The 25,879-nt window shown below is 37.1% G+C and overlaps 1 protein-coding gene across 2 annotated transcripts in view; it reads left to right on the plus strand.

The window, feature by feature from the left end:
• The window catches only part of BABAM2 (BRISC and BRCA1 A complex member 2), a 163,833-nt gene that overhangs the window by 70,062 nt on the left and 67,892 nt on the right, over positions 1 to 25,879 (plus strand). For both annotated transcript variants that reach the window (XM_066316048.1, XM_066316047.1), the window contains exon 7: positions 16,959 to 17,068. In XM_066316048.1, the coding sequence (XP_066172145.1) occupies positions 16,959 to 17,068 (110 nt within the window). The remainder of the gene's footprint in view (positions 1 to 16,958; positions 17,069 to 25,879) is intronic.

A 25,879-nucleotide genomic window follows, 5' to 3' on the forward strand; every position in this document is an offset into this window, starting at 1 on the left:
CAGGATTACTGATGACTTCAGCATCAGTTCAGACAAGAATGCAAAATTTGGCATTATCATTTCTGCATTAGCCAAGTTTTCTCAACACAGAGCTCAAACCCTAGCACCAGAAGTCTGGTTAGTGCCACAAATATTTCATGCTCTTCTGAAGACAGTGCCTTCCATCTTTTTTTCTTGCCTGCTCTGAGCTGTGCTGGAACCTGCTGGTCACCAATATGTCAATGAGAACAAAACCTTCCTTATATGGAATCTATTTAATTTATAAAATTTGTTTATTTAATCAAATCAAAAGGATAATAAATAAGGCATCTGGACTTTGAGAAGCAGTATCGAAAGGTATCTTAATAATACCTGGAGTTCTCTTTGCAAAGTCTTTGGAATTTCTATATGCCTGGAGGAGATATATGTTGTCTAAGACTTGTTTCTTTTCTGATTATAAACTCAGTGCTGTCTTTCAGAACAACACTGTAGGTCCCAAAGCAAATCAGTCTTACTCATGCCTAACTTAGTGTTGCTAGTAGTGTCAGAAGTTTGTTCCCTTTCTTTTTGAGTTTTGTTTTATTTAATAATTAATGAAGGTAACTAAGTATCAGGGCTGGGTACCCTCAGACCACATTTCGGTACTTTTTCAGGTGCTGAAATGTGGGAGATACTTAACTTCCTTTGTATTAAAAAAGAAAAAAGCTAGGCCTTAATAAAATATGAAGACATAAGTTTTTCACCAATTCAAAATACATAAAGTGACATCGTTTATAATACAAATAAAATTGAAGATCGGTATTTACTTTATTTGTCATATCCACTTACAAGGATTTTCTCAAAGCTGGCAAATATCTACTAAACTTCTTTATTAGAATAATACTGCATTTGTGGTGAGGACTAGAATGTCCTAAGTTTATTAAATTAAATTTAAATTTAAGTGGGAATTAATGCAAAGATATATATATTCACCAACTGCCTGAGGCTCATAAAAAGATAGTTTAGTGAGCAGACACCAGGTAACTACAACATTGCTTAAGGTTGCTCTGGTTACTGCAGCTGGGTTTGTGCCAGCACTTTTTTAAAGCTGAAGATTTTGATTCCATTACCTAAGGTCCCTGTAAAATTACAGCCAAGAAGAAGGATCTCCTATTGGATTTGGCATTAACAATAATTTTACTGTGTTAGATTGAAGAACAGTGTTTAAGTCACTGGGAATGTACATATTCTGCTAAGAATAAACCGTTTTTTAGTTGACATAGTTGAACACAAGCATCACAGAATATATGAAAAATAGTTGATATATTGAAATGTTGAAAAATATTTGAGAAGTCAGTGCATTATGTTACTTATCTACAATGTCATGACAGTTAGGTTGTGGTTCCACTCATTGTTCTGGATAATTTCTTTTGCCTTTGAAAATATAATAGAAGAAGAGTGACATCCCTTTGTATTTCATATGAAATTGGTGGAAAAATCATGGACTATAACTAGAAATGAACTTCTGTACCATGAAGACTCGGCAGACTATTTCCTCTTACTTTGCCTGTTTCAAAATCTAATCTGGTACAATATCTTTGATTTTCAAGGGGAGCACATTTCTATGTTCTTGGCAATTAGTCCACCAGCAGTGTGTGCATAATCAAGTTACCAGATCCCAAAGTATGGGGCTTTAGAGAAAGATCTCTTGATGTAGCGAAACAAGGTGTTTCTCAGATTAGAAACACTTTGCATTATGTTATTCATGTTAATGAACAATACACCAAAGTATTTTATTTGAACTGAAACAAGAAGATATTATGGAAGGTGTAGCACCTTTGCTACGCTCTGGTAGTGAGTGGCTCTTCACCAGGGTAAGTAAGTAGGAGATAAAGTTTTCAATAGTGTTATCTTAGTTTTCTTCGACAAGCAGGAAGATAAGACCTCACTTGCTTTGTTCAAGGAGTACATTAAAGACTGATGAGTGCTAGAAGTGTCTATCCCTACTCTGCATTTTTCCTTCACCTAAGAGACATCCAATGTTTCTGTTTTCAAAGGTAATTTCAATCAAGAGTAATCTAAATTATTATATTCCTCACATGAGGAGTTTTTATAGAACTTTTTTTTTAACTTTTATAGCTCATACTTACCCCTTGTTCTGTTTGTCGTCTCCCTATTAATCAAGGCAACATTTTGGCTTAAACTCTTTTCTCAGAAGATGAATGGATGACTCTTTCTGAGGAGCTATACAAACAATGGTCGTTTCACCATTAATCTTGAACCTACACTTTCCAGGTTTATTGAACCTTAAGTACAGCATATACTGGACTTGCGGCAAATACCCATTGTAGTCATTTCAGACATCTGTCTACCTGTACAACCACATCAATTTCCATTTTTCCTTCCCGAGAATGGCTTTTCAGTTGGAAGTGACAACCTCTAGAAGGGATGAAGTACTGCTGATATCCTTTGAACACATTTACATTAAGTCATTCTTTATACATTTTTATGTCAAGGGTTTTTCCCTACCATATTTCAGATAAACCAAGTTGTTCATTTAACTTAAGTTTTAACTCCGTTTCCTAAGGAAATGTGGCATCAGTGTCAGAGTGTGTCTGTTCTATTCTCCCCATTTTTTAAATAACTGTACCTCACATATCTGTGTGTTCCATAGTGAAACTGACTGTGGCAAAGAATGCCCTTCAGTTAGTTCCTTTGCTTATTCTAAGGTAATCTGTTGTGAGAGCTATAAAAAAATGAGTCAATTACAATACAAAGCAAGCAAATGTTAGGAAGAAAAAATGGGATGTTTAATTTTTTCTCTGGACTTTCCTGGTATCTTTATACATCTGCCTTCCAGATAGTAAAGTCTTATAAAAGGGACTGCTCTTCTTTTAACAATAGAGCATCAAACATGTGGTTGCCACAAAACCAGTTATTATACTGCAACTAATAATTACAGTAATCTTGTGAAGATTAAAGTTTTAATGTAAAGCATCTTCAATTTCATAGATAAAAAAATACCTGGAGAGAGTATTTCTTAATGTGGGAACACTCTATCCTTGAATAATGCAGTCAGATTTAAGCTCCTCTGGGAATGAGGAAAATAAAAGTTTTGGGGGAAGAAAAGGGGCACAAATCTGTAGGTGTTGACTAATCCTAGTGGAAAAGGATATCTTTTCTATGTTTATTTAAAGCAAACGAATAACCACTTGTCATAAGCACATCTGTTTGGACACAATCTTAAGACAAACTGGTGTCAAGTGCAGTTGTTCTGAGTGAAAACCAAGATGGATGTGCTTAAGTAGCCAGTTTGCATTTCAGGCTGAAGAAGATCAAGCAATTGAAGCATCCATTTCCATATGCCATGGAAATAAAATAATGTATTTTAAAAACAACACCCAAATCAAAAGCTTTTAAGAAGCCTTTCAGTTAGCTTAGGATATTGAGGAATTGAATGTGGAGGAAGACAGAAGGAAATGGTATACTTTTTAGGGAGGAGAAGGAAAATATTGGAAGTTTAGTTTCAAGTATGTATAAATACTGCCATTGATAACATTGGAAATGTTAAAGCCCAGATGCAAAGCACTTTCAGAAGCAGACCTGCTGGCAATCCTTGAGGGCTGTAGAAGTTTTCATATTGATTGTCACAAACTGTAGGGGCTAAAAAGCCTGTGTTCACAAGGAGCCAGGGCAATGGTTATTTCCAAAGAATATTAGCAATTTCTATTTAATACTACTCATAGAGTCTAGGGACCAGTCAAAAGAAATGAAGGCTTGGTCCAGACAGAGCTTTCTGGAGATTGCTGTGAGGACCTGTCTAAATCAAAGGAGTAGCTTCTGTTGCAGATGAAACAGTTAACAATGCTGAGTGGAGAGGGAGAAGTCTTGAGCTTCGTAGTTAAGGGGAAGTTTGTGTTCATGACGTGAGTAACTGTCTGGGCTGAAAGGTCAGAACTTGGCAGGACTGTAGTGTGAATCCCAAATGAAGCAGCAAAACAATAAGAGAATGGAAGGATCTTCACTTCTGTTTCATTTGAGCTAATTACTGCAGTGCCCATCTGATAACTAGAGCGTAACTTCTTTGAAAAGAGCCTGTATACATATACGTATGGGTAGGTGCACCTGTATGTGCCATGGCCATGTCTAAAGAGTTTTATCATTGCAATGATAGCATCACGCAAAGAAAGGTAGACATAAATAAATGGTTATATCTTCTCTCAAAATGCTGTCTTTGAACATACTCAGCTGTAGGACACTTTACCATGGGTTGCAGTCAGTGTTATTTCTTGAATTGTTTCAAACCAGTAGAAGCAAAATACTATAAACTTTATTGTAGCAAACAGATACACATTCAAAAGAGGTACCCAGCAGAACTAAAAAATGAGGGTCTATTCCCAGTGTAACTCTGTGAAGCCATATTTAGATTGTAGAATGAAACTGGTGTGAGGTGAGGTTGTATTTCTGGGTAGATTGATTTGTTTTCCAGGATTTACTGTTTTCGATGATGCTAAGATTACGGTGACATTTATTGGATTTAAAGCATAGGTAAGTGTTGAATGCAACCATAAGTTTAGGACAGCTGGGTTTCTTAAAGTAAATAATGAAATTATTTGTCCTTGCTTTTACAAATATAAATGAAAATGGAGATAGATTTATTTGAAGAAATCAAGTCTTAAAATTTTCACTTGAACATGAGTTGTTATATTGCTAATGAACCTGCATGTAACAGAAACATATGGCTATAGCTTCGCTAGCAGAATTTTTAGATGCTTCCCATGGCTACACAGGCTGCAGAAGTGGGAAGTTAATATAAAGCAAGGTCCATTCTTTGCATAGCAAAGAAAATAAAATAAAACTGAGGTGGTACTGAATTTCAGTATTGATGAACAGCAATCCTCTTTATTGTGAGGACAAAATAAATATTTACATGCCCCATGGATAGCTCCTAATTATTTTGGTTTGTTGAAATAAACAGTGTATTCCTATTACTGCACTCATGGTTTTAAGTGTTGATGTTCCCTAAATTTACAAAACCTTACATTAGCACTGGTTCTGTGTGATGTTGAACTGATTCTGTGTAGATGTCCGTGTCTAGAACTGGATTCCCTTTGTGATGTTGTTTGATTGTGTGCTATTTCAGCTGTGACTCTAACAGGAGACTCTGACTTGTAGATCGTAAAAGGAACATGCTGCAACCAGTTACTGGTTTTGTTTAATATATTCAGTCTTAATTATAGCAGACTTGCAGACTTTTCTCTGATGGCTAAAACTTGATCTATATTTATAGTTATAAAGCAGTGTTTTTCAACATGTTTATTTGAAGCTAGAGGTGATATCTAGCTTCAAGTAGTTTCCTACATTCCATAGTATATTTTCCTGTTCGCAAGGATGTATTGGGTGTTTGTGAGGGTTGGGGCAGAATGTGCTTGCAAATGGTTTTCTTCTGTGACTGTTGGAAGGTGCTGCATACAAAGTGAAAACGTTGGGCTGACATCTCATTTATTCTTAATATTCAGAAAATAACAAGAGAGGATAAGCTTCTAGCATTGTGTCTGAACCCTAGAAATGAAAGATGGGACACTTCATTTCCAGATAAATGCCATAATTTTTTGTAAAAAACAAGAAAGCTAGCACGTGAGATATCAAGGTAGAATTTTACATAGACTTGTAAAAATCAGTTTGTTGAGAGTGGAAAGATTAATTAGAAAAATTGAGCTGAATTTGGCAATTTCAGAGAGTTCCTAGAAAGCATGTGACTTGAATCTTCCTTCTCCCTTGATCCTTAAAATGCTGTTGACTGCAATTTTGTCACTGATAAAACACAACCATTTTTCAAATGGCTTCTTAATAGAAAAGACTCAATGATGTCTGACTTATAGTTTAATAATATACATAGGAATTTAAATATTAGTATTTACATAATATGTTTAATCTCTTCTTTTTTACAATGACATCTTAAGTACTGGCTTCTCTGGCTTTTAGCTGGCACTTACTTTGATTTTCACATGCCATTTTAAAAGAACATACGATTCTGCACTTTTCTTAAGCTTTTTAAAAAATGCTTAATATTGTCCGCAAAAAAGTATCATAGTCAGCCCCACTATAGGTGTACATGCAAGACAAATAAAAACACTGTATTATTTTGAAATTGTTCCCTGTAGGGAAGCTGAGGTTCGTGAGGAAGGGGGAAATAAAGGAGTTACCATTGTCTGGGTGTCCCCATGAATTCTTAACTGTTCATAACTGCAAGGTGGAACCAAATCAACAGTCATCCAGCAAATCCCATCGGTTGTGAAGCTCAAATTTGCATTATTTCAGAAAACTTCTGAAAATAATGTAATCTTTAATTTACTGCTTCAAAGAAAAAGAAAAATTTAAAGTAAAACAATCAAATGCTCTCTCCTATGCAACAGGGTAAGAAGCTTTCAGTTCAAACTTTCTTGTTGTTATCCAAGTTTTGCTTGTATGGAATCAGATCTCCCTCCCTGACAAAAAATGTGCTACTCAATTTTATGGTCAGAAAGCTGAATATCAGATCTAGAACAGAGGATACTCCTCTCTGTTAATTTGTGCATGCTGGGATGCTGTGCTGAAACAGTTGAGCTTATGCAGGTGACTTTGAGCCTTATGACAGCATTGTAAGTTTAATTAAAAATTTACAGAAAATTATCCCCTGAACTTTGGAACAGGTGATATAAGAGAAAGTGTCAGGAAAGACTTTGAAAATTCAAGGGTGTTGTCAATATTAGTAGTCTTTGAACCCTAATCTTTTTTATTGAAGTACAGCTCCAGACACCATAAAACAGTTTAACTATACCTCTCCAAATTCTTCATCCAAAGTTGGTGATGGATGCACTGATGGAAAAGATAAAAGATTTGGTGATCTTTTCTGAGTCAGTAACCAGGGAAATGTCAGTGATGGAGTCAGTCTTCCATCTGGAAATACATGATATATTGTTCTAGCAACTACCACTTTAATTCAGTGGGACCACATCAGATCTGGACACTCCGTGTTTCAGGCACTGTCTTGGGCAAGATAAACAACAACAGATGATTCAGCCTTCACCTGAGCTGTGTGCTGAAGTGCAGGAGTTGTTGTCTCACACTGTAAAAAGACCTCTCTTGACACAGAATGTCAGCAAGTGTGACTTTTTTATTATATATAGAAAGAGACTACTCCGTGAATTTTTCTCACATTATGTGCCCGATTTACATACCAGTACAGATGTGAACTCTGAAATACCAATGTCACAATCATTTTTTACAAATCTAGCTTTTATCCTTCATTCCACTGTCCTGCTTCCCACCTATATCAGGATCCACCTTCCCACAAATACAAAAGAAAAACTGTGTTTCTCTTCTTACTGCAAGAATTTTATTTTTATTACAGTTGTTAGTCTTTGTGACATGTGTATGCATTTAGACTTGTGTGCAGACCAAGTATGTCGTTTGTTGGAAAGCTGAATGTTTGTAAATAGGGCTCAAGGGGGCAGGATGCTCTGACTTCTTCATATTCTTTCTTCAAAGCAGAGAATGCCCCACACAGACTCACTCTCCTATTTTAAAAAATAATTATAAATGGAATAATGAGACAAGGGGGCAATAGAATTCTTTGTAAAAGAGATAAAAATATTATACCCTTGAAATGGGAATGCATAATAACAGTTTGTGAGTTGAGGGGATAATAGAATTCTCTGGAAAAGAAACACAAATATATCCTTGAGATGGGAATGCAGAACAGCAGTTTGTGAATCAAAGGTCCTGTGAACTTTAAAAAGTAACATTCCTGTTATTCTCAGGAAACAGCAATTGGCAAAGCAACTCACAGCCATTAAGTTTTAATATTGACACTTCCTTTATATAAAATAAATAAAATAAAATGTTTCATATTTTTAAATCAGGTCAGGAGTGCTAAGTTGCACTGGTGAAAGACCACTGAACAAGTTTAACTTTGCTCGTTTTTACCTTACACTTTGATTATTCACTTTTTCATCTGTGAAATCATGTTGGTACTTCCTGGTTCACTGAAGACATAGCTCAGGATATGGCTTTACTCTGGTGTTCTTGTTGTGACCCATGTAATCTATAGCATTTCTGATTTTGCAGAGATGTTCACTGAACCCAGTGAACATGAAAGAATATGTGGAGAGCAGGGGAAAAAGCTTTTATTAAAAAGTTGGATTGATTTAAAAAATAAATACTTATGCTGACTTGCAACCACAAGACACTTACAGAAATACTTATGATTCATGTCTCTTTCACAGTATTTTAACTTTTGCTCTTTTTTTTGTGAGATTTATTAATTGTATCAATGAACTGTTTCATCATCATTAACAATACTCTTGTTAGTGTCATGCTGTCGTTTTAAGAGTCATCTCTATAGCTAGAGAATCCTTGCTTGCACAAATACATTACGTTCTTCCCAAATATAATTGTTACCTCTGAATCTTTCAGCCATGAGCCCTGTATACTAAACTGTTACATTTATTTTGTCGATCTATACATATAAATATGCATGTATAGAAGAGCCATGCTTAGCAAGAATATTACTTTATTTAGAATTGTATTAATGATTTCTTTGTCCTCTAGTTAAGTGCTTGGGTATTTATTAGGAGACTTTGCTTTCTGCTGGACACAAGATGACTGTTCTTTGGCCTTTGGAATGACATTGCTATTTTTAAAGAGATGAGAAATCAGAAAAATGGGGGAAAGGAATGCAAATATTGCTTTCCAAATAAATTACACTCTAGTCAACTGAAGATGTGGCTGGAGAGTTTTGAGTCTGGGTGAAATCCTAATGAAGGATTTGAATTCCAGATTTTATGTGTCCCCAAGTCTTTATCAGGAAAACAAGTTTAAAAACAGGGCTTACATTAAAAAATGTCATAACTACAGCTTGAGGAAGTAGCTGTTTGTCAGGACATGGCAGCATTAGCTTGGTTTGGATGGATGCAACTGCTGCTTGCTGTTTAAGAGAGGTTAAAAACTAAGCTCTGCAGTCTTTGAACACTGTTCACCCCATTATCAGCTGGTGATGGCAGAGGCAGGCACTCCTGTCAACCTGAAGGTGCTTTACTTGAGGTTCTAGGAAAGATACGGTGGTATTGGAATCTCCTTCTTGCCTACAGAACTTCAGCAGAGTAATGGGGCAAGGGGAGTCTCTCAGGGTAATTTAATTAATGGCAAAACTGTAGTGTTTTATAATAACTTAACGATTTATGTGGTCTGCTTAGAAGTTAGGTTAAAAGGAAACAAAACAAAAATTGCACAGCACTCCTGTGTAGTCTTTGATAAACTGATGTGCTTAATTTTCTAGGAAGGAAAACTGCTTTTTCATGAATGCACAGAAAAGCCGGATCTGAGCTCATTACCTAGCAATCTAGGTATCTGATATTTCTTCCTATTTTGTGTTTGTTTTTTTAAAAAATGTATTTCATTTGCAGATGTATTCCAAATTCTGTAAATGCTTGATTTTTAATCTTACTTTAATCTGAATGTGATAGGTGATATTGGAGTAGTGTCCTGGTTTAGGGTACTCATACTTAAGTTTACTGAATGAAATTAAATTTAAGATCATCAGCATCTTACATATCAGTCTCTTCTAAAAATATTAAATATTCTCTGCTAAAAAATATTAACTATTCTCTGGGTCATCAAAACATACTTAACAAGTGAAGACTTAGATTCAGTCAGTATGATAGAATGATCCTTGTTTGCAAATATATTTCGTATCTCTTGTGTGTGAAAATGAGTATGTAAAAACATTTTAAATTACTTGACATCAGTTTAAAATATTAATTTTACACTGCACCCATTATTAATTTTATACTGTGCCATGCCTATATTATGTATTTCAGATTTGAGTCTCAAACTTGCCAAAACATGTTTTTGATCATTGAAGAAATCTGCCTTATTTTCTGACATTGTTTTTCAGACCTATGCAAACAGTATTGTTGTGCTGAAAATGTCACCACAACTTTCTCTGTTGTCAAACTAGATTTTTATAATCTGAAATTTCATTTATCTTGAAAATTTTGAATCTAGCATGCATTTTCCCATGAAAATGAGAAGAATGTTGTTCTTCCATTTTAACGGTTTGTAGTTTCTTAACTTACAGCATTCTTTACCTAAGTCTTTAACAGTCAATCATCCTGTGAAAGTAGCAGTAAATTACCATGACCATAACAAAAGAAAGGAGTATAGACAAAACAGATTCATATGCAAATGTTGAGCAAGAAAACCCTGAACAATGACAAAGAAAAGAACCCCTGGGATGTCACATTGTTTGTGTAACATCCCTCGTTTTCCTGTTCAGCTGTTGATTCCCAGTGGTGTACTTGGAGGTCTTGCTGATAGTTTTTAATGCTCAGTAGATATTTGTTTTATTTTGTTTAATGAAGAAAACCCAGTATGTTGATCTAGAAGCTTGCTTTCAGATTTTACGAAGTTGTTCCTACAGCCTACAATTTCCACGTAATTTTTAAAATCTGAATGACACCGAGCTCAAACTTGCTTTGCCCGGAGTGTTTTGCTGTGTTACCTTGGGAAAGGGACTGTGTTTGGAATGCTTTGATGCCATGAGCAGTGCACTCAAGGTAACTGCCTTTGTTTTCATTAAAGATCCTATTTAAAGAATCAACACTCCTTGATCAGACCTGGTGAGTTTCCTGGAAGACAGGAGAAAGAATTTCCTGGAGTGATTAAATAGTCTCCCTAGAGTGAAGCAGATTTCTCAGTCTCATTTGCCACCCCACATTCCTTAGCCTGCTTTCCCTTAGTGTGTTTTATTATTTAACAAAAAAAATAAAACCAACCAAAAAAACAATAGATAAAGGAAAAGATAGGGAGAACTTGTAGCTGCTAGCATCAAAGCTGGCTAGTGAAACTGTTACACAATCAGGGTACAAGTTGTATGTGCTTTATTTTCATGTTATTGCACACTGCCATATGCTGGGAAGAAGCCAAACATTGTGAACTCTTGTGAAGCAAGAGGCCTGATTATACAAATGAAGTGAACAGTGTTGTGTATTCTCTGGTGTAGTTCACATTTCAGCTTCAAAATCAAATTCTACTCTGATCAGTTGTTAATAAGTATGTTACAGGTATGTATCATGCAGAATTACATATAATTAAATTTGACCCTAAGAAACTAAATTTCTGAGTCCATGTTATTCTCATGCATTTCGCTTCTGGAGACCTTTCTTTTTTCAGAAAGGATCCTGAAATATAGATTTCACATTCAAGTTCAGTGAAGCTGACTGACTTGGTAGGGCTGAGAGGTACCTCAGCAAGTAAGTGTCTGTTGAAAGACCCACTTAGTGTAAGCTGGCTGCAGATGCTAAGATCAAGGTCTTCTCTCTCCACTCTATTCTCTGTAGTATCTGTATTCTGCCTTTCTAGTCCACCTTCACCAACAACCTCCATCACTTCATGTAAGTTTATCCTTTGTTTCTTTTAGGCAATCCCTTCCCCATTTGTTCGAGTTTTCCATTCCTTCAATTAGTCATACCACAAAAACAATTATTGAAGAGTTGTGAGAGCAGAGAGGTCAGAAACCTCCAGCAAGAAGTAGGATCAATTAGTTGGGACTGGGAACCTCCCTTCTGCAGCAGATTTGGCCTCACCATATTGTTGGGATCCATCTACAGTGTTAATTCAACTGTGAGACATCTCCTTTCTTGAAGGAACATCCAATAGGTTTAATAGTTTGTGTTCTCTTTCTTCCCTCACTTCTATCCCTACACCAGTTGCGGTGTATATTCACAGTACAAACTTGACAGCCTTACCAGAAGTTCAGCTCCCTTGTCTTACTTCCTGTCCCCAAGGTCAGGAGCTGCTTGTCCTTCCAAAAGCATGCCAATACTCTTCCTGCATACATGTTCTCATCCTTTCTACGAAATTTGAAGTTGCTTTTCTTCTAGCTTTTGTTAGAGTTAATCACACTGAACCGGGCTCTCAATGCCACATCCTTGATCTGTGCATCACCCCATTGATCCTCTCCTCCCAGTCTCATGCCCCCTCCATATTGAGTCTTTCATGGAAAGACAGGTCCTACTGCTGTCCAGGACAAGACTGAAGTCACTCACCTCTTTAAGCATTACTCTTTGGAGCAGGGAGTACACTTGTGTGCCAAATACAGAAATACCTCCTCCCAAAAGTATGCTTTAATCAGTAGCTGCAATGCAATCATTTTTTTTGATAATGAAGAAAGGTAATAACTGATTTTCCATACTCTGCATCTTTAAGGAAAAGGAACTCTAATGTACAACTTGGTAGGACTCCAGGCACAAGAGGAAATGGGTTATAGCAGTTGTGACTGTGCAGAGCAGATGTTTTGGTTGGCCTGGCTATCAACCATCTGACTCATAATAAATTGTCAGTTCCAGTAAATTCCCAGTTTTCAATTACAGTAGGTAGGATATGAGAAAACAATGCCGTTTGGATAGTGTATTTTAAGTGGTTTTGATGGTAATTTTCATAAACAGCTCCTACTAACTTTGTAAAAAGATTAAGAATCTTGGAAAGACAGCAGCTGTAAACATTGAAACATGCATTCAAATGTAAATTGCGATTAATAAAAACAAAAACTAACAAATGGCTGTTAACACACTGCTGATGCAATTGGAAATAGAATTTTAAGTTTTTCTTTGGAGTTTTGTAATACTCAAAGTCCTTTCATGAGGTGTATGGGGGGAAAATGCTAAATGCCCTCAGACTTCCATTTTCATTTCATGTTCTTCATTTATATTTTCACAAGTTCTCTTGTTCTTGAGTTTTGAAAATGCGTACTTAATGAACCTTTCCTCTGCACTGACTAAGTAGATAAATGGTAAATTAAAATCAAATACCACGAGTTTTCTGTTTATGCAAAGTTTTATTTATTTTTGTAAATTGTTGCTAGGTTTCTTTAATAGGAAAAAAAAGCCTATGGGTTGAAAATGTCTAGATTTTTTTGTTGTTGTCCTTTTCTTACCACATTGCTTTGGAGGGTAAGACGAGCATGAGGTCCCATTGTGCAAAGTATTCTGTAAACATAGGAAACCCCTTGCAGTTCTTGAGAAGGAAAACTGTTTTCAGTGTTAAGGGGTATATCTGGTTTTTTTCATGTTTGATTTGTATGGACATTTTCAGAAATGAGACATACATTAAAAAAAAAAAAAAAAAGGCATAGTAGCAAGGTGGCAGAAAGGCACCATGAAAATTTGTATTGGATCTTTTACATTGCCATGTTCTAGAGGCTGGGTTTTTTTACTATCAGGCATGAGACTGTTGTGGGAAGATTAATAGATGTGCATTATCACATGTTTAACTAGTGATCTCAAACATTTTTACATTCAATTTTTAAACCTCAGAATTCCTGTGGCCCAGGATGAGTTCTCTGTTCAGTTAGAAGTTCATTTTAGTAATATTTTCTGTAGAGTCATGTGTAGAAAAAGTTCTGTGGGTATAAAATGGCACTTTCATTATGGCAGTTCTAACCTTGAAATTTAACATTTATAGAAAATTGCCATTCTGCATTCTTACAAAATCAGTTTTTCTTAAAAATAAAATTAATTTGTTTAATAAAAGCATCTATTGTGTTGTGAGTTACATACAAATTAGAAGAAGAAAAAGCATGGATGCTTAAATACTGAAAAATGAGTTGTAACTCAAGTTCAGTAGCCTTTTTTTTTTTTTTTTTCCCTAAGGGGATATAATGTTGCCAAAGCAGTTTGATGTCACTCTATCTTTTGAAGCCAGCTGAAAAACAAGAATAGAGGTGACTTTTACCTTGCTGCTCTGTTCATATCTGGTCTATTCTTTGATATAAATACAAGCACAGAAGTGGGAAAAGGGAAGATGCTGTCTGTGGAGGGTTTGATAGGAAGCATTATAACATTTACCTTGGGACACTGTGGTTTATTGAAAAGATCTCAGCCCCTGTTCTGGGCAAATGTCATGGCCTGGTATTAGAAGGTTCCATCTTCTCACCTCATCATTACAGGTTTCTGTAGATGATTGGGACAGAGATTACTGAAGGAGTTAAGTTGTAACTGGCACAGACAACATCAAAAAAGTTTATTAGTTGAAAAGTTTTCCGTAGTTTATCTATAAGACATGTGGTTTTGGTTTGGTTTTATAAACGGCAGTTCTAACAGATACACTAGTGTCAAACGCACTTCTAGCAAGCAGCTTCTTCCATAAATAAAAGTAACAAAGCCTGAAAGGAGTAAATGATACAGTGTCAGATAGAAGGGAGTTTTCTGTAAATCACCTGAAATAAGGTTTAGCAGCTTCATGGTATTACTGCACCACTTCTTTTAAAACCTACAGGAATGCTGGGTTTGGGTTTTGTGTATTTTTTAAGTAACAATTTTCATTTCTCAGGGGTAAAAATATGCATCCATTTGAAAAGTGGTAGTTACAGAAGAATGCAAATTTCTTAATGTGGATTTGCATTGGACAGTAGTTGTATGAACATAACACGGTGCTCTGCTGGCAGCAGGAGTTGCAGTCATGTTTGTTGTGTGTATTTCTGTAAATGGAAAAAGATCATGTCTCAATTTATTGTTCTTACTACACAGTTCATTTAACTGCAGCTTAACATGCAGAGATTAAGAGATGATTTATGTGGCTGTGTGGGTTTTTTTTCCCCTGGCATGAGTCTTCATATGAAGTTCACTAGTGAGCACAGAAAATATTATGTAATATTACTGTATGTGTTAATGAATGCTGTAGTGGCAATCACCTAGTCCATTATGAAGTTGGATTTTTCTGTTTCCTTCTTTTGACTTTGTTCAATCAGTGAGCACTTGATAGTGTTCCAGAAATTGATCTTACACGTGGCGTCAAGCTGTGTGTGTGCACATCTACTTTTAGCACTAATCATGAATGCAAGGCTAAAGAGGGGATTTACAGTCCATGGCAGAGCTGGATGCATCACTACAGGTGGGGTCTGAGCAGAACAGAGTAGGAGGGCAGAATCCTCTCCCTTGTCTAGGTGGCAAAACTGCTTTAGATCCGGTTGGCTTTCTGAGCTCCGAATGCATGTCACAGGGTTATGTTGAGCTTCTCATCAACCAAACCATTTTATGTACCTGTCATCTCTTGAAGAATGCCCATTAAAATAAAATCTTTTTAATTGTTATTAGCATTAAAAGCATTGCTGTTTAATCTCTCTTTATAGTTCTTCTCGTTTGATTGACAATTAGCAAATTAATGGAAAAAAGGCAGTTAATGCTGTACTCAGCTTCAGGACTGAAAGCTGTTCCTTATTTAATTTTTTTCCTTAATAATGGAAATACATGAAATACTGGGGAAAAGGTCAGGGTGGATTGTACTCTTGGGTATATTTTGTTGTTACTTGTCTTGTTGATAAAGATTTTGTAATCTGTTCTGTTTTCTCTAGTCCAGATGATAGTACCGTTTAAGAACATAACACTTAAAGGAACGTTTTGGATCATGAGATCCTGTCCGTTGCTGTTAAAGGCAACCACGTCACATAATGCCATCCATAAACTGATCGTATCACAACAGGACAGCAGCTATTGTTTGTGCTCACCACTCATATGGAGTGTTGTCCTCAACTTAGGGTTAAAACCATGCTCTGATTTCCAGCCATAGTGTGCTCGTGACCATTTTACAGACAGTTCTAAGAGTACAGTTTTCTTTCCTCTGTCAGAAGTGAGCTGCACACCAAGGCAGAATTTAAGAAAACACTGTCAGATCTGTCTTATTTTTCATCTAAGACAATTAGGCTTTTGTAAGACCCATTCTTCCTTTCAGCTTATCACTTAGTTTCTTGGCATGTAGTGTTCTGCACGTAATAGCTGGTACGCAGCTTGTCTCTCTGGACATCAACAGCTCTGGTCCTGCCAGAGCTTCAAATGGCACTAGATTGCCTTCCTGAAACCACTCAGCAGTCACTTAATTTTTTTTCTCCCCACATAGGGCAGGGCCTCCTAAGAATATTTAAGCCGTTTGCCTGTTCCTTCCTCACAGCTGCCTGTAGGACAGAGCATACCAGGGCACTCTGCACCATGTTGATCCTGCTTTGAGCACATATCTTACTTCCTCTCCTATTTTTCCAAAACAGATAAGAACAAAGGCATGTTGGCAAGTTGCTATGTACATATGAACAAACATGTTGAAAGATTTATTTGTGAGCAGAAAGTGGCACTGTATTATTTGCTGTCAGTTAAGGTGATTGTGCTGCTAACTCATTACTTTCTAACTAGAGGTCAAGAGCTTAAATGAAGTTGTGCGTGGCAGAAGTACACTTGGTCGTACTATATGTGATTTATGAATTGGAGGGATGTCAGGTCCTAACCAGAAACAATTTGTTCTAGATGATCCCAAAGCTGTAACTGATTGTTCTGATATAAAGAAAGCCTCAACTGTGAATACATTAACTTGTATTTAGCATGCTTTTTTCCTTCAGTACTTTCCTGGAGTCTGCTGTCTTTGCTGAAAGTAATGCATAGGTTTAATTTGCAGGAAACCGGGAAGCAGTGTCTTTTAGATATAAATTTCTAATTGCAAAAATGTGTTTCATCCACAACAGGAGTTGAATAGAATACACTAGAAAGTTTGAACCATAAAGTACTTTGAAAAATAACAAATACAGAATGTGTGGTCATAATGCAATGATATTGCAACATTTAAAAAAATCCTTTGGTATTTGCACCTGATGTCAAACCAGGAATTCCTAAAAATGAAATCTGTATCTGTACTGATTTATAGTTCACAGAATTGAAGAAGAGCTACAGTACTGTATACTTCATAACTCAGTAATTTTATTTTAATACATTAAAGGAAATGAGCAGACCAAAATAACTTTGAAGTGCCAATATAGTAAGAAAGAATAAATTTGCAACCTGTTTTGCAATGATTGCAGTTTAGATTCCTCAATTAAACATCTCCTAAATAAATTAATATTTGACTTACTAGTTCTTATCTGGAAGCCTTTAAACATTCAGTTTGTGATTTTCCATTTTATATTGCTTTTATACGTACAGGATGTGAATGAAGACCCCGGAGAAGATGTTGCACTTCTCTCCGTTAGTTTTGAGGACACAGAAGCTACTCAGGTGTTTCCTAAGCTGTACCTCTCCCCACGTATTGAACAGTGAGTAAAAGGTTTCTTCTGGAAAGTTTATTCTACTTTATCTCAGAACTTCTCCATTTTTTTCCTGATACATGTGATAGCATACTAGATGATAGCATACTATTGCTTTAAATTGCTTAAAGTTGCAGTGGTTTCTGCGAGTGTGTGCGTATGTATGTGTGTGTGTATGTGGTGGAGAAATGACAGATCTTCTCTCAGCTAGTTCTGTTTGTATGTGATATTCTTGTACCATCACAATTTCTGAAAACCATGCTTATCCTTTCCTGTGGCAGTAAATTTTGAATGCCTTGTATGGTACAACACAGTGATAGCTTTTGTGGGGGGAATCTTTAATATTTTGGGGGGGGGGGGGAAGGTAGGTAACTTCTCTATATAAACATAACATATTTGAATAAACTATTGTTGTAGAAACTAAAGGGCTTGATTACCTATGCTTTTGGAATTTGTGTAGGTAATTTCTATGCAAAGTTTTAGTAAATTACTTCTTTCAGGAGAATATCTGAATATTTCATTTTAAGGGCATTGAACCTTACTGATCTGTTTACCAGTTGGAAAATTTGCTGAGAAATGGATTTTTACTCCTAACATAGAAGACTGAGGACTAAAAATCGATCTGTTTTCATTAAGTTTCTTCTTTTTCTGAAATTGAGAATGTTTTAATGCTTCTTCTTGTCTTCAGTATGCCATTCTTGTAGTACTTAAAAAAATAACTGTGTTAGACTTTTCAAGTATACTACATTCAAACTGATCTAGCACTGTTTCAGGGATGTGTTGTTCTTTTGCTAATAGGGCAGGTGACTTTCATCTGAGCTGGTGATGACTCTTCTGTATAGAGGAAAGACTGCACAGTTTTATAATAACTTGGGGATAAAGCTTGTGTGAGTGCAGAAACATGGTATCTCATCATTTTGATCAACAGAATATTGGTCTGGATAAACTCTTGGATGCAGTTTAGAAAATAAAAACCAGAATTTGACTTAAAGACATAAGACTTGAGAGATACTTTCAGAAAATGTAGGTTACATGTGCAAACACACAGATAGTATATTTAGTAGCTTTCACATTTTCATATTTTTCATTAATTTATTCTTTTTTGTCAGCATCAGTTGAGGGAATAATTGTAGTCAAATATGTAATTATCTTTCTATGTTCCAAAGGATTCTTTTTTGAACTCTTAAAAGCAAATGAGCTACCATTAGTTTCCATTGTATTTCCAGCTGTAGTCACATGTTGATGGTTAAGTATGTTTCAGGCCACCCAGGTGTATCTGTCTAAATCATCCATGAGCTAATGATGAATACATTGCGGATTTTCCCTCTTCCAGCAGGATCTTTAGAAAGATGTTAACCTCTTGATACCTAGCAGAATAGAGATACAAAGAAAGTCTTTGTCTTCCTCAAAGTATTGCATTTTCTCTCAGTGCCCTGAAGAGCATCTGATTTTAGATGTGTGATGTAGAGCGATGCAGCAGAAAGATACTTGAGTGGTATTGGTATGTATCTGACGTTCTGATGTATTTATGGCTTTTGTCGTTTATAGCTGATGCAGTCATGTTAAAATCATGCCAGTAAACCCTGGAGTTCTCTGCCACACCTTGTCATGTTATCTGTGTGTTGAAGTTGAGATACTTAACTCATCTAAGTCAATCTGGTTTTCTGCATTTGTAACATTTTCATCATAGTATATCAATACTGATAATGCATAATTACTTAAGTTGCTTGTGAGTTGTTGCACTTCCCTTTATGTTACTGGCTACTTCTTATGTGCCATGAAAAAATATATGGGTAAGTTTCCAGTGTTTGTATAATTGTGCTTTAATAGCAAACCTACAGTTCTCTCTTGTTCTTTCCCAAAACCAATCTCTGCTGTGTTTAGCAGTGGGTGACAGTCTAGATATTTAACATCCCAATGTTTGGGAACTGAAGCAACAATGTGTACTTCTTTATACTTTTTGCCAAAAGTACAAAAAGCCTCAAGAAGCCTTCAGGATTAGTTTAATGACTTAAGGCCATGGCATGTTGCATTTGAATTGTGTTCTGCTTACAAAGGTCTTTCCTGCTGCTCACAGTAATTGGATCTACAAAAGCCATGTAAGCAAATTACCAGTATATTTTTTCTATGCAGCAGATTTTGAGGTGTACCAAGTAGTAGTTGATGGTTCCCAACATAACATTCCCAAGAACTCAACAAAATGTGAAAAATACCAAATTCCCACAATTATTTTGCTAGTACTAAAATATGTTCACTTTAGGAAGAATGAGCAAACAGGAATAGCATTTTCCTGACATATGAAATAACATTTCAGGTTTGTAGAGTAATAAGAGGAAAAGGGCCTGTTTGTGTAAAGTGAGTTATCTCCTGCTTTCCCAAGAGGTTTCATTGCTCTTGTGCTCTGCCATATAAACATGCATTCCCGCATTGCCCTTTCTAAAAATGATACATACCCACAGATCTTGTCAGCAAATTTGAGTCCTAGAAATGTGAATGTAAGTTTTTGCTTTGAAGGGTTTTTGTAAAACACATTTGCTCTATTTTTTAAAATGGATAGTAGACATAATACTTCTAAGACTTTGACTGCACTTTGTCATAGACTCTGGAAGAGAAATTTCCAAAACCAGGGAAATGTTCACCTTTTATGGTTTGGGGTGAAGATGTTAGTACAGTGGTTAGCTTGAAAAAGTTTACACATTGAGGCAGCAGGTAGAAATGCAGTAGAGAAGAACTGTGCATCTTTCAAGTCAATACTGGTGCTTTATTGACTTGTATGGTGTGATGTTTGGCTCCAGGAGTGTCAAGTGCAGTTCTTACAATCAGCCAACCAAGCCCACATTCAGGGATGGGAAATACTTGTATTAGTTTATAAAAATCTCATCAATAACTATGCATAACAATACCTGGTTTAATTCTTTCATTAAAACATGCTCATTTGAAGAGTTCATTTTGATACTATTTCTTCAGAACACATTAACAGCAACTTTTAATATTTCCTTAATTTGAAATCAGTCACTTAAAAAGCTTGCATTCTGTAGTTTTAAGAATTCTTCTGACTTTTTGTTGCAATACATCAAACAGATGCCTATAACAATTACTTTCAATTATTTCAAAATTAGATCAAGTTAAAATCAAACATAGGATATTTATGAGACGTATTTATTTTTAAAAACCTAGCATCTCTACTGTAATATCATAGAAAACAGTTTCTGCACACTTCTGTAGGAAGTGGTAAGCTGAGAAACCACTCAGACTGACCACACAGCTTGAGAGATTGGTGCTTGTCAGCATCAATGAGTGTGTCCCCAACTCATCCTTCCCTTCCTCCCACCTCAGGGCAGGGGACTTGTCTCAGGCTGCTCTTCATTCTCTGCTGTGAGCTGCTGTGCTTTGGGAAGAGGGTAATACAGCTGAGCTAGCTAGGCACAGCCATGCTCTTGGCCATGATAAGGACCTGCTGGGATATTTACCTTTCATGTGTCTGCTGCATTTCCATGAGTTATTTATTCATAGTGGCTTTAAACCTCTTGGTAGAAAGCATCTTGTTAAAAATTGCCTTTCTAGTGAAAATATACTAGGTACTTGTATGGGATGGAAATTTGTAATAAAATGCCCATCATACCTTTGTTTCCCATTTATTAAAAGTCATTAGACTCTGAATCCAAAGAACCAAATTGAACAGCTGATTTCTATATTAATGCTTAAAAGTTTATGTCAGCATACTACACATGAATATGGATCAGAAGGTTTTGGGGTTTTTTTCTTAAGAGAAAAAATTCAATGTATGTGATTTTTTTTTTCCTTCATGAGTCATCCATGCTAAAGAACATAAAAATGGGTTCATCTTGGTTCACGTTTTAAGAAAAAACTATATTAGGCTCGAAACACTGTTGCTCAGTGAATGCTGTGTTCCCTGTGTTCACAGAAATAATCCTGCAATAAACACTGTTGTCCTGGAGGGCTTTTCTCTGATAAATACTCAGACGTGAATATGCTAAGAAAACCAGCTGTCAGTAGAAGTTGTTTTGCTTAAATGGATCAGGCTCCATGCTTTGGGGACTGAAATGGTCGTTTTTTACTGGTCTGGGAGCTGTGCCAGAGGGTTCTTCGTGACTGAGGGTGGTATGCAAAGTTCGGTGACTGCATTTAACCTTCTCATACAGGCAGGGGAGAATAACAAGAACCTGATCTGAACTCTTAGGCGTTGAATGTTCCTGTATATTTTTTACTGATCGAAGGAAAAATTGAAGAGAAAATGAAACATGTTTACTTTGAAGTGTTTCCTGTTTGTTACCTTTGCTTTCTGCTGGGAGTTGGAAGACAAAAACCATAAAATATTACCCATTTGCTGCCAAGTACTGGTTCTTGCTGTGTTTGAGACACAGGGGAGCTGTGGAGGGCTTCACCTTTGAAGTTGTCGTGCCATGCTGCCACCAGTAGAAGCCTGCTGTTTCAGACAGGCTATGAATACACAGTCCCTAAACGAATGGTTGTGCTTAGGCCTTTTTATATGTCTGCTCTGTGGAACATCTTCAGTTTAGCGTACTAAAATGATTACTCATGTGAGTTGATAGTTTCAGTAGAATTGATAGTAGTCATCCACGACAGTCTATGGCATCTCCAAATCCCAGAACATCTTTGCAGACATGGGAAGCAGGAGGAATTACTGCTGCTTTGCAGTGCTTCCTGTTCCATTAAGCTTTTTTTGGTCAGTGCCTGGCCAGTGCATCAGACATATTTACTGCCTGCTGTGTGTGCCACGCCCTCGTCAGCCAAGTCTTCAGAAACTGCAGCCAGTACCATAACCTGATTGCCAATCTAGCTCTGCTTTGTACTTTTCTTGTGTCCAAAAAATAAGCTGTTTTCCTGCTACCAACTTTTGATGGCATGTTGACAGCTTCAGAAGAGATCAGGACAGACTGGGATTGGCAGTCAAAGCAGATTGACTTGTACTTCTATTCCAGGTATTCAACTGTACTGATTGTTCTTTTTTTTTTTCTTTTTTTTTTTTTTTCCTCTGAAGCAGCTATAGAGCAATTAGTGGAAATAGTTGTAGGAGAGCTAAGATAATGTGTCCATCATCTAAATGGTGCTTTAATGCTGGATATGTTAATGCTGTCTTTAAATGGCTCAGTTAGTGAGATTTTTAAGTCAGTTAAGAGACTAAGCAATTAGACCTATTTGTCGAGGTATGAAATACTTGAGGCAGTTCATTGGTACTGATTTTGTTGCTAGGTAATGAGGCACCAGTTTCTCTGCATAGGAGATATGGGACAGTTTTTGGTCTGACATACCTTTTGTGGCAATCCAGAGCTCAGTGCTGCCTCAAGTCTCAGAGCAAAACTTAGAGCTGAGTATTGGGAAGGGTTGTGTCTTTTGGAGATTTTGTCAGGCTCTGAGTGTCAGCCTGTATTTTAAGGTTCTATAATGTGATCATGGAAGGCGTATTTTTACACGCTATGTCAAGCACTTCATCACTTCAAGTATTTTCTTAAATGGTTGAAATACACGTATAGAAAAATTCATTAGCAAAAGATCACAAAAGAAAATGAAAATGTGATTCAACACAGCTCTCTTCAACTCCCTCTGCGTACTTCTGACTAGGGTAGAATGGTCTACAGAAATTTCACAAATTTTAAACCCATTTGATTCCTTTAGATCAAATCTCTCCATTAAGTTGTTTTTTTTCACTTGTGCACATATAATTTATTTCAGGCTGCCCTAATTAAACATCCAGTTCTGTATCAGTTAGTTGTCATGTGCTATGAGTATGCCACCTTTCAGTGTAATAACCCATGTTTCAACACAGGCATTTCTAATTATCGTTATAAAGCTGTGCTTGACTAAAATATCTTCCTCAGGATTTTATTGTGATATCACTGCTTCTAGGCATGTTGTTGTGGTTTCAATTTTAGTTTCCTGGCCAATGCACCATTTATGTTGTGGTTTCATGTTCGCCAAATTTTGTTTCCAACTGGGAGATAGGATTTTGGGAGAAAAAGGCAAAACCGGCACAACTTAAAAGTAAAAACAGATAGATTTTATTAACATACACTAAAGAAAAAGAGAGAGAAAAAAAAATGAGATATTCAAACACTTTCCCCCCCCGCCCCAAACTGTTCGCTTTCCCACTCAACCCAGAGAGAAAACCATGATTTTCCGTCAGTTGCCACCATTCAAACATGATCCTACATCACCTTGGGAGAGGAGCTTCCTTGAGTTATGGAGAACACGCCACAAGAAAAGGTCTGGTGGCTCTCAATGTCACAAATCTGCAACTGCCCAGAATTTTTGCAGATTCTGGGCAGTCTCACCCATATAACAGTTTCCCAAGCTGTTTATGGGCCTCTGCAGGTTTGGGGTATCGTTTTAGGAATGCTTTTCTAGTACAAAACAAAGATTCTCTTCTTATATCTCTAAAATCACCTCTATCTCAAAAGAAATAGAGACCTCCTTATTCTTTCCCAGGAGCCAGGGACATACTCTATTCATGATTCCCAATTAAAACCCATGTATATCAATACACACAACCCTTTGGCTAGAATTTGCATTCCCCAAACAGCATTAGGATATTAAAAAAACAGTTCATTTCTCCATAATTCACATCTAGAGAAGTCTGGTCAGAAATGTCCACTTCCTCCATCCCATCTTCCAATAGTATTTAGTAGTTCTTTCACTGACTTTGTCTCAGTGCCATCTCTCTGCATTTCAAATCACTCTGTCTTCCATGGAGGATGGAAAAAGGTTAAAGTCTTTGCCCAAAGTCTTTCTTTCTCCTCTCCAGCTGACTCCTGGAACTTCAAGGCCACAGGTGATGGTGGAGAGAGGAAGGGGGAGAGGGAGGGGGAGAGGGAGAGGGAGAGAGGGAGGGGGAGAAGGATGCTCAGGAATGCTGATGGATGATCCTCCTGCACCCCTGGTCAGATCTAAAGCAGCAGATCTAAACTTGGATCAGCTCCCTGGAGCTCTGGAGAAAAGTTCTCAAAAGTCTCTCCTCCCTTGGACCAGAGGGTCCATCAGCCAAGCCAAGGGCATGGCCACTGAGGCCTCCGGCACAGGGCCAGCACTGCTGATCTGAAATCCTCCTCCTCCTCTCCCCATCAGAGGAGCCAGGGGACAGAGGGGACACTGCTGGGGGACAGAGAGGACACTGCTGGGGGACAGAGGGGACACTGCTGGGAGAGAGACGGGACACTGCCAGCGGAGAGGGGACCCTGCTGGGGGACAGAGGGACACTGCTGGGGGACAGAGGGACACTGCCGGGGGGACAGAGGGTACACTGCCGGGGGGACAGAGGGTACACTGCCAGGGGGACAGAGGGGACACTGCTGGCCATGGCCACTCTCCCACAGACAGGGCCCCCCCCAGGGCCTGGCCCGGGGGACCCAGCCCGAAGGTCTGACTTCCAAGGTGATGTTAGCTCCTTGCCAGCTGGAAAAGGAAAAGCCTGAGTCACCTGGGACTTTTGATTTAAGACTGGGTCTCCAGAGGCATAGACAACATTTACTCATCAGCCAAGCTCTCAATCCATGCTAGAACTTCCTTAGGAAAAAAAAACAAACCTTCCACATTCATGCTAAACCACCACACATGTTTATCCACCTACAAGAGTGATAACGAAGGAAAAAGCTAACAGGGTAATTTTTTGGAGGGATATCAGACAACAATATTCATTAAGGTGTTCTTGATTTTTTACTGTTGCCCGTATGCTTAGACATATTTTTTACAGTGAGATTGTCAAAAGCAGTTTTAATTAGTCAAAGCAAATCCTGGCAACAGTATTAAAAGTTGCTGTCATCTTCATTACTAGCTAGGTCAGTACTTAGTATTTTTGAAATCTTCTTTTCTGTCTGGAATATGGGTTATTTTTTAAATTCCTTTTCTTAGATTGTGTTTATTTTGGTACTGAAATTCATTTCAGTTTTACAAAAAAATCTTACTTTTTTTACACATCCAGTCATTTTTGTCTTTTCTACTGCCTCTGTTGTTCTTAGAGTTTAGAGAGTTGGGGAGGGTATTTTTATTGCCATTCAGACATTCCTTGTGCAGTACTGAAGTGCCTTTCTTGACTATTTTCCTAAGACGTTAGTGCACACAAAGGTTTCATCCTCGTTTCCTGAAATATTTCTGTAGGGAAAAGGAAGCCTCTGAACAGAAACAATCCATGTTGGTACTGAACTATGTCTGTCACAAGTGGCTCGATTTTTTTCATACCTAAGAATTAATAGGAATATTTGAGGGCATTTTATGTAGGACCTTTTGTTCTAAAGAACTCTGGACCAATGGTAGGGGTGGTTTGAAGTCCTTGAAATGTTTTCTGTAACATTAATTAGGCTGATGAAAGAAATTTGAAGCAGGTGTCATCTTTTTATTGTGGGGCATTTGGTATGGCAGTAATAGAGCAAGCAGGAGGTTGGGTAACAGGAGTCAAATGTCAACCTAAACAATTACTGACTAGATGTTTCTTCAAAATGCAGTGGAAAAATCAAGTTCACGTAAAATTTATATGGAAAGGAATTTGGAGCTCTTCTGGGGCTAATTTGTTTTTCCTTTCATTCATAGCATACTGGTGTTAAATGCTTCTTTTAATAATGCAACAGTCAGATACAAAGTTGCTGGGAAATCACAATTGAAGCAGTAGTTTCTCTGTTACTAAACAGACTTAATTTCAGAGACTGCCTCTTTGGTGTTAAATTGCTCTTGCAGAGTAAAAGTGCTTCAAAGTTACTGACAGCATCAAATTTAAAATTATCTGACAAGTTTGAGGCTTCTGGTAATTTATCAGTGAATGTAATCATAGAATCATTTAGGTTGAAAAAT

Source organism: Sylvia atricapilla, chromosome 3, assembly GCF_009819655.1.
Source record: "Sylvia atricapilla isolate bSylAtr1 chromosome 3, bSylAtr1.pri, whole genome shotgun sequence".
Taxonomy (NCBI): Eukaryota; Metazoa; Chordata; class Aves; order Passeriformes; family Sylviidae; genus Sylvia; species Sylvia atricapilla.